This window comes from Hydra viridissima, unplaced genomic scaffold, assembly GCF_058129835.1.
Source record: "Hydra viridissima isolate aposymbiotic clone 2 unplaced genomic scaffold, HvirCarnegie_v1 scaffold_9, whole genome shotgun sequence".
Taxonomy (NCBI): Eukaryota; Metazoa; Cnidaria; class Hydrozoa; order Anthoathecata; family Hydridae; genus Hydra; species Hydra viridissima.
This window is the reverse complement of record NW_028324308.1, coordinates 14,998,754-15,008,980: the sequence shown is the minus strand read 5'-3', so window position 1 is coordinate 15,008,980 and position 10,227 is coordinate 14,998,754. Positions and strand designations below refer to the sequence as shown.

General features: G+C 27.9%; 1 protein-coding gene across 1 annotated transcript; it reads left to right on the top strand.

Moving 5' to 3' along the window:
• The first annotated feature begins 8,329 nt into the window (after window positions 1-8,329).
• Window positions 8,330-9,466, top strand: LOC145185413 (cerberus-like). The gene has a single exon (XM_090096950.1). The coding sequence runs from the start codon at window positions 8,471-8,473 to the stop codon at window positions 8,915-8,917; it is 447 nt and encodes a 148-aa protein (XP_089953076.1). The 5' UTR covers window positions 8,330-8,470; the 3' UTR covers window positions 8,918-9,466.
• The last annotated feature ends 761 nt before the right edge of the window (window positions 9,467-10,227 follow it).

Sequence of the window (10,227 nt, the reverse complement as noted above, 5' to 3'; positions counted from 1 at the left end):
TGAGTTGTTCTTTTTGTTTTCTGATTATTTTTCATCCCTTTGTTAATTCCCTTTCTTTCTTTTTTTTCCTTCAAATAAACCGTTAGCTAATTTTAGTTGATTGATTTTCAACCACAACTATTATCGCTTTTTTACAATGGTGCTTTTTTACATTTCATGATTTGTTTGAGCTTTTCAACTTGATTCTTCAGCTTGATAAGGAACCACAAACTTTTAACACAATTACTTATACTGATTAAGTATTATGTGGTATGACTGATATTGGTTTTCTAAAGTTCATCACACACACAAAAATTCAAACAAGAAGGAGTTTGATTGGTTTAAATTTAGAGCATTGTTAACGCATGATTGAAACCTTGTTCAAAGTTTTGATTTGCATCTGTCGAGATCTGAATATTTATTATTTAAAGAGTTTAAACCGTAGGATGAGTTCAGTAAATCAGTTACGTAGCTCACATTTTAAAGAACAGTTTTATGAAACTTTTTGAAGGTTTAATGTGTTTAAAAAACTTTGTAACATCTGATATTGTAAAAAAGAGTTTTATTTATACAAAATCGAAAAAAGGTTTAATGTGTTTAAAGAACTTTGTAACATCTGATATTGTAAAAAAGAGTTTTACTTACACAATATCGAAAAAAGTGTTTGTTATAATATTTATTGAAAGTATTATGAGCAATAAAAAATGAGTGTTATGGTTAGATTTACATTAGTGGATGGCTTATTAAAATTAGAAACAGATAAGTTTTGATGAAGCTAATATATGGTATACTTATGGAGGTACAACACGGATTTTTTTTTGGGCACAGAAAGGAGTGTAAGCACAAACTTTCTTATATCATTTTTAAGTTCTTACTGATATATATGTTCAATAAAATAAAGTTGTTTAATAATATAAATATTAAAAATTTTAAAGGTCGTTTTATGGGTCGTGCATTTACAAATATATTAAATTTCGTTTTATGTATCTTTAAACTCTTATGTATCATTCTTTCAAGCTCAATTTCGTTTTAATTATCAAAAGAAAACTTTCCAGATCTTTAATGAAAGATATTATTTAAAATATGCAGTTTTTAAGCAATTTATACTTTAAAACTTTTTTTTAAAGAGAAACTGTTTTATAACTTATATAATATTCTTTAAAATTAGACTACTACTGCTAGCACTTAACAAAAAATTCACAAAAACACTTTAAACAAATATTTGTAGTCGATAACCCGTTTTAAAATTGTATAAGTATTTAAGTTTAAAAGAATAACAAAAGCATAATTAGGTTGTTTTTTTTTTACTATGTATATATGTATTGTGCATATGTAGATAAATCAGATAAAGTAAAAATCATATGCAGTAATAAATATATTAAAGTATAGAATATAATGTAAGAGTAAAATACAGTATATGTAATTTGGACCCCTTGACTTTTCAATATGCAATTAATATATTGAAAAACCTTTCCCATGTGTTTTTTGCCTAAATACTTACTAAGCAAAGATCGAGATGTATTTCTTCCCACTCTTCTTTTTTACTATTCCATTTACAATAAAGTCATTGCTTTTAATTAACTTTTAATTATGTCTATTTATAGCAACCATTAAAATATACATTAACATACTTTTTGAATAATTGCATGTGTAAAATTGTCAAGTTGGTTAGACTTTACTGCTTTGTAGCTTTTTTGTTTGATTATAATTATGCAAATATATGCTAGGGTTTTATTTATATTATCATTTCCGTACTGCGTTGGCTCGAGGCATTTTATATAAACCACATTCATCTCTCTAAATCTTCAGAAGCTCTTCATAAACAAAAAGTTCCATTAAACACAATGATAGAGCATGGAATATGAAATAAACTTTGAAAAATATTTGATGAGGAATTAATATAGAATCATATCTTGGAGAACAATTTTACCCAACAATATAACTTATTTCAACATCTAAATAAATTTTATCGCTTCTTAATGATATTTTTTAAAGAAAACACAGAAAACGATAAAAATAAAGTTTGTAAATGTCATAGTTCTTCTTTTTGAAAATCTTAAAACAAAAAATAAAAAAATAAAGTAAATGTTACCTACCTAAAATGTCTTTCTTACTAAACAGAACTCACATTACTAAGATCAATAACCTTAATGAGACATCACATTATTGAACTCGATTACTTTGTTTCTTTTATAAAAATTACTTTTCTGATTTCTTTACCAAAGACGAAACAATTTTCATCATTTTGTTTTGCGCTGTTTTTTTAGTCGTTTTTTTTTGCAAAATCCGTTCTCTTAGTTCGCCACTCTTGATTGCTTCAGAGGGAAATTTGAATTTCCATAGCTCAGGATTTTTACGTTTGCGTTAATTACTTTAGAGTTAATTATATTAACAAACAATATGTAATTTCCTCTTCGTCGAGATTGAAAAAAAAAAGTAATCTGCTACGATTTAAATTCGAACATAAAATTGGAGCTCTTGTTAAGAAACTTTTAATCGATGTTTTTTTTTTAATTGCTTTTTTTGTTTTTTTGTTTGTTTTTTTTGTTTGTTTGTTTGTTTTTTAACATAATGGTTTGTTATTATAGTCATATTTAAATAAAAGTTACGCGCAGACGAAGTTGATAAGTTCTTGGTTAAAATATTCCTTGAAGAATTTTTTTTCGAGCTTCTGCTAGTAGTCTTGGTAACAAGATTGGTGGAGTTGTTATACCTGCTTAATTACTTAAGTATTTATTGTGATTAGGTTTCTACGAAAAAATGTAATCATTAGTCTCCCTTGAGAATCTCTTTTTCTCCGCACACAAAAAAAATAATAGAAGATCTTTTAAAAAAAGCTACTTTAAAGCCACTTTTATAAGTTGTTTTATCTTCCTTAATTTGTATTACTCTTCTTACTCAACATTCTTGATTTTACTCTTTTTCCAAAGATTTTAATTCCTCGTTGTATTATGAGATGGATATTTTTTCGTATAGTTTTTTTTTATTAATTCATATTTGGTGTTTTTGAGTTTGTTGTGTTGCTGTTACAAATTTTTATATGAATTATTATTCTTTATAAAAACTTTGATTTTTTGATTTTAAGTTAAAAAGTAAGAATATTAAAAAAATATTGAAAATGTAAAAACAAGTTTTTTTAAAAAAAAATCTGTAGAGCAGCAATAAAACCATTAAGGTAGGTTATTTGCATGCTTTCGGAATAATGCAAACACCTTCAATATGCATCCTAGTCCGTTACCTGGGTAACTCTTCTCATACAAAAAAAAACACTCCATACCGCTCATTCCAAACCACTCCGGTTACTAATTTGAGCAACTACCGTCTGCAATAAGATTTTTTACAATACCTGTTAAAGGAACTGTCACACTTACTATACAAAAATGTAAATTTCATGCTGAATAAACCAACATTTAAACATATTTTTAAGGAACATTTCATAACACAAGCCTAACATATTTTATAACACGAGTTCCTAACAATTTAAAACACAATCTCCTGACATATTTTATAACACGAGCCTAACATACTCTAAAATTTTTCAAAAGATTTCTTATTTATATATATGACTTTTACCTGCATTAATTAATATAATCCTAACTACATTATCACAAAGTATAAATAAGTTTATATTTATTATTACTATCAGTATTTTTATTATTATACATATGCAATCCATGTTTATATATAAATATGTAATGTCGTGTCATTCTGCAGGTGTCTCCAACCCTTAAACGTGCTCAGGACCCAGACTCCCCTCCTCTTTGCCATCTGAGTATTTTACTTTTGGCCCACCTTATAAAGTAATGATTGCTCTAGTTAATTTTTTCATGGTAAAAAGACTTATACAAAGTATAATAAATTTAGAAAGATTATAATTATTAGGTAATTAGTAAACGTAAAACATTTTTTAAACGAGTCCCAACAAACTTATAAACCAACTCAGCTAGGCGCTCTTTGCGCGGCACTGCGCATATAATTCAAAACGTCTGAGTATATATTATAAAGACTACTTCCTTACTTAACTGAAAATTTTATCTGTACATTTTGCTGCAAAAGTTGAATTACGATATCCTATTAGAAATTGCCGCAATTTAAGAGTAACTTGCATAAAAATTTTATTAACTGAGTTACTACGCATGCTAAATCTCACATTAGGTGTAAATCATCCTTCGGCGAAATTAAAAGGTAATCTTGCGTAACTTAAAAATTTACATTTTTTTAGTAAATGTGCTAAATATTTGTTTGAAATTTTAAACATTGCTAAGTTTTTTCTATAATACTTTGGCATTGTCTAAACGGTAATCTTAAATTGGTTATATGTAAAATGGCATCAAGAAAAGTTTCTAATATGTATGAAGCAGCGACAGTCTTTTAACTGGTTCGGCTTTTCCAGACAAGGAAGCGTTAATGGCGACGTTTTTAGGAAATGTCTGTAGCCTATAATAGCAACAAGAAGTTGAAGTTCCGCATAAATTACATACCTAAAACCAGAGGTTTTATAAGTAGCGGTGTGCCCCTTAGTCTTTATTGACGTAAGCTATAGTAGATACTATGATTTAAAAAGACAGCGTAATCTTTCCGTCGTTGACTTAATCTTTTCGTCGTTGACGTTATTATAATATAACTGTTTGTACAATTTTTAAATATATGCAAATTTTTCTCGAACTTGTCAAAAATTGAAACTCGTGTATACAGTGCTAAAAGTCACTCGGCGTAAATTAGCTTACTTTAAAGAATTTGGTTGTCGTTTTTGTATTAGAGCTATTTCAAGCAACACAATTCTGCACTCAAGGTCGTACAAAATGTTTTCTGTTTAACTCTTTAAAAAAAAAAAATTGCTTGCGCTCAACCTTCAAAATGGCTGTTGTGGGAATTAAAAATGTTTTCTAACAAAGACTACGAGTTTTGCTGAAGAAGAATTTGAGCACAAGTTAAGATTTAAAAAAAAAAAAGAATTTCCTTAAAATTTCCTTTATTTTTTTCTTAATTATAATTAATTCACGGTTTAAATTTATATCCTGATCAGATTTTTTTTCAAAACGAGGTTTAGATTTGGTCGAAATATTGCTTGCGTAAAATGATTAATCAATTTACAAGGTCCAATATAAGTAATTTGAGAAGGCTTTTCGTCTATCTTTATTTGGTGCAGTAAAAGTTAATTAATTATTAGTCTTCAAATAACCCCCCAAATAACTCATAAATAATAATATAAAAAAATCATAAACACGAATTCATGTTTAAATTTAAAGTTGACTATTACACATGATTATCCTTCAAACTTCAACAATACACCGTAAAACTCAACAGGGTCTTTTCATCAACTTCCGTAAATGCTTATTCAAAAAGTATAGGAACAGGAAAAGGTTTTACCGGAAACGCTAATACACTCATTTATAATTTTGTCTTTTTCCTAAAATTAATAGCCATTTAATAAGGAGCTTGAATCAGTAAGTACAACAGCGTTTCAAACTAGTGTATATCTAGACACTCGATCTTTAACAAACATGTTAAAAATGATTTTGTTGACAGCGTTTGTTATAAATTTACTTCTTGGAATACAAACAACACAAGTTGGAGAATATCGCCGAGGTGAATACTGTACAACTACAAGAGAAAGCCAAGTGATCTCATTAAAAGGCTGCGAAAATAAAACCATCGAGAACTATATCTGTCGAGGGCAATGTATGTCTGGGTACGTTCCTGAAAATGGGATGGTAGGAGATTTCCTTTGCAGATCGTGTCAGCCTTCGAATATAAAAATTGAAACGATTTCGCTGCAATGCATAGAGGGTCCGCGAGAATACACAGTCGAAATCTTTGGAAAATGTGAGTGCATAAAAAACCCTTGCTTTCCCACGAACTCTTTTACTGACGAGAAATTATCCATCATCCCTCCTTGCCGTGATAAATGCCGGCGTTGTCGTAAAGCCAAAAGAAAATATCAAGAGCTTGTTTTAAAACGTGATCATAATGACTATTTAAACTTGACATGCAGTACAAAGGAGTGTTCAAAACGCATCAACACTCATATCTCTAAAAAAACATTATCAAAAGGACTCTTAATGAAAGAAGCGTGCGCAAAATGCAAAAGTTGTAAAAGAAACAAGAAGCTAAGTTTTGACAATGATCTTATTAAAAAAACAAAAAACGTAAAAAGTCAAAAGAAAATAAATATCCCAAAGTGGATGTTTTGATTTTGCATGTTTTAAAGATATTAAAGTCTATTTTAATCTATAACCTCATTAAACATAAAAAACATTGTAATATATATTTAAATATTTATTTTTTATAAATTTTTTATGTTTTTTTTTCTCGCTTTTATTTTACGCGTTATATTTTTCTTCTCACAATTTCGAAAAAACAAACTGTATATCTTTAAAATACAAAGAACGTTCAAACCCCTGCTTTCGATCTTTTTCTCAATTTGATCTGGGCCTCGTTTGTGAGTACATTGTTGTGTAAAATCTTAATATATATATATTGTTTTAGAAGAAAGATTTTTAAATTATCAATTTCTTATTATCTTTTTTATGTATAAACAAAGTTTGGAAGTAAATATATGAAATATTTGTAGAAATTTTGCTGATTAAATGTTTTTTCTCGAGCTAAGCTTACACTAAGCTACACGTGTAATAGCAGATCAGCCAACGATGAAGAGAACTCATCAGACTCCCTAGAATTAATCTTTAAAAAATAATTTATTTACAATAAAAACAGAAATTTTAAAAAAGCTTTTTATTGAAATGCATTTATTTAAAAATCAGGTGCTCGAAAGTACTTCTTGTTTAAGAAACGGAAAATCAACAATTTATTAAAGGACGTGAGCTTGACATGTTTTGAGAAAATATACTGATTCTGCTCTTTTTTATTTTTATGTTCAGTGATTATGGTTGAATGATGACAAAATATCCGTTACATTGCCCTTACAATAATTATAAAACGTCCTACATAATATAATCCGACGTCCTTTTTATTAATTTACCTAAACAAGCCAATTTAAAACAACTCAATAGTAAAATGCGATGCAACAATGCATGCACAAAATGTTTTTTCTGAAATGTGAAAAAAATATGTGCGCAATCGATTTAAATTATAATTTGAGCTTTTAATTTGAGCGCTTCAAATGAGACGCTGCTCTGTGTAATGTAAATAAACATTAAATATTAAACTTGAATTGCTTAATATTTATAAAAAGTCGAATATAAAAACAAGCTTAGTTTTGATGCTTTTAAAGTTTTAAACTTGTTATCATTGGATAGGTAGAAAAAATTAAAACTTTTCGACAACCTGCGAAAAATTTGATAAAATATCAAAAAGTTTTTTTTTTTTAACTATTGACATTTTAAAGATAAGAGAAGGTTGTATTAAGATAACTAGCTGTTTTAATTAGTGGCTTAAATGTTGCGTCTCCAAGAAGCGTTAATGAGCCAGAGACACCGGGATTCAAAGCCAATTACAGAATCTTTACATGCTTTTGTTTGAAATTATTCTGATTAAACTGTGAACACAGATTTTTGTCTTTTTCATGACACCTGAACAATGTAAATTAAAATCTGAAGAGTTTGCAGTTAAAACCTCAATGAAAACCTCGTTCCGGTTTACGGATGTACCGTTGTAATCGCAAGTCTAATTCACTGGGCCAATCGCATTTATAAGAGCCATTTTATTGTGAAACAATGTGCAAATTTAATTAATAAAGATTACGTGTTAAAATTTCAAGAAACGGTAGAGTTTTAAAATCTGATTAAATCATATAAATAGAATTAAAAGATATTTTCGCCGACGCACGATATATTTCATTAAAAAAAAGGAACCAGGATTAATCCTTTGTTGAAGGATACATTCGATAATGACCTCCTATAGATTAAGAGTGAGAGTAGAAGAGAAAAGAATCTCTTTAAACATATTAATAGCTTCATAAGCCTAAAAGTTATTTACTTTTTTTAATTATCGTCATGCAATAAAAAAAAAAAAAAAATTTAAGCAGATAAAAAAATTTTGAGCCCATGCACAAATTGCCCCTAAACCACGTTTTAACTTTTGGTTCTTTAAAACTAAATTTTAAGACCAAAATTTTACCAGCGCGGAGTATTTTTAGGCTACCCTTTGTTTATAGTATATTTATAGTATATTTATAGTATATTACGTTTGATATTCAATAGTTAAGTTCCCAAAACTAGCAGTTTGGTGATAAATCACTTAAAATGAAATCGGTCAATTTTAGTATAGCATAAGAATGTCAGGAAAATACCGCTGGAATCCTTGAATAATATGCAAAGAGAAGTCGTCCAGCAGTCTTTGCGTAAATGACTCCGGATATACATTCATAAGCAGAACAATAAACCGACAAAAATTTAGATAGCTAATTTTTAATAATTCTTGATGAAGAAAAAGCAAAAACCGGTCCCGCCTTTCCTACGGAAGTTCTTGTAATATAAGAGCCTTAAATAATCATGTTTCGAATAAAGTGAAATCAGCAAACACTGCAAAGATGAGGTGGTCAGTAATGTATTTTTTTCTGTTTCTATGTTGCAGCATATGCACATGCTTAAATATTGATAAAGATGTTATTATACGTAATGAAGACTTGTTTTACGTAAAGAAAAACACTTATACTATGGATCAGATTCAAGATATTCTTAACAAGGGTCCATGCAAAAGTGTTACATATACGCAGTATATCAAGAAAGAAGGTTGTTTTCCAGTATCTGTGGAAAATAAAATTTGCGGAGGAAAATGTAATTTGAATACACTTGATGTACTGAATAAACAAGAAGCAAAGTGTGCTGCATGTGGTCCATCAAAAATAACTGAAGAGACACTTAAAATGCTCTGCAAAGAATCGAACGAGGACGATGCCGAACTAAAACTTGTACCAATTAAAACCAAAGTAGTGAAAGAATGCTCTTGCGAACGATATAAATGCATCAATATTTAAAACTTTAATATAACGTTTCTAATTTATTAATATCAGTAATTATTTATTTGTTGCCTATTATTATTTTTATCTTTATTATTCTTTAACTTCTAACATTTATTCGCATTCCGTTTTGCCGGAAGAAGAATTATTTTTTTTTAAAAAAAAACTGATTTTAAACGAATTTTATTTCTATTTAAATTTTCCTTTAATTTTATATATGACAATTAGAGTAATAATTTATTCGTATTGCTGAATAGAAATATTTATTATATTTATATGTATAAAAAGTATGTAAATACGATCCACGTTTTGCGCAAGAGAGTGCTTTTATCTTACTGTCGTTCGTTTTCTTCTTAATTTTCTTATTATTCATTTATTTGTTTTCACTATTCTTCTTATTTTTCTTTTATTCACCAATTTTGCGTCGTTCTTTTTGATTAAACTATAAATTCTTCTACATTTTAAACTTTCATAATTCTTCTACATTTTAAATTTTCAATCGAAAAACAAAAAACGTTACCAAAACTTGTGAGATTTTATTTTAAAAGCAATGTATTTTTTTAAAAGAGCAAATTTTTAATAAAATATAATTAACTATACAATAATCCTTTTTTTTTATCCAACGATTCCTTTTTTTATCTTTAAATTCCTGTTTTACTTTTTTTGCATCCTAACTGACTCATTCTATAAGTTTTTTTTGCATCCTAACTGACTCATTCTATAAATTTTTTTTGCAAATGCATTCTATAAATATTTTTTGCAAATTTTTTGACAAATGCATCCGATGATGATGACCTTTTCTCAAACCATGAGTAATTAGCTTTCATTTCGCAAAGATTGTTTGAGAGATGGTGGGAAAATCCTCAAAATTAAACTTTTTTTCTTTAGTAAGATTATCAAAGAATCGTTGGAAGGCTTTTGATCTTCAAACGGTTTTTTGATAGAGATTCACTTCAGTATGAAGAAAAAACAAAAAACTTCAATATAAAGAAAAGGACTTTATATCGAAGTGTGTAGCTTGATGGATAATCAAAATATTTTCTGCATGAAACTTATATTTTTTATAAAAATTTTAGATAAAGTTTCAACGGCTCTTGTTGCTGGCAGCTGGTATTTGTTGCTTACAACTGAAACTTGTATCTTTCAATAAGCAATTGTTGTTTGCAATTTTTTTGAGTAAAGAACAATTCTATTGAATCTTTGAACGAACTTGTAAATTTCATAAAAAAAACCACAAGATAAAGCGGAAAATGACTTTTAAGATGTGTAAGTTAGGATATCGCTGACTGGAAAAATAAAATAATCAATAATTATAATAATTATAACAA

What these genes read in the sequence shown, in the direction of transcription:
- LOC145185413 (XM_090096950.1), top strand. Translation starts at nt 8,471, where the DNA reads ATGAGGTGGTCAGTAATGTATTTTTTTCTGTTTCTATGTTGCAGCATA.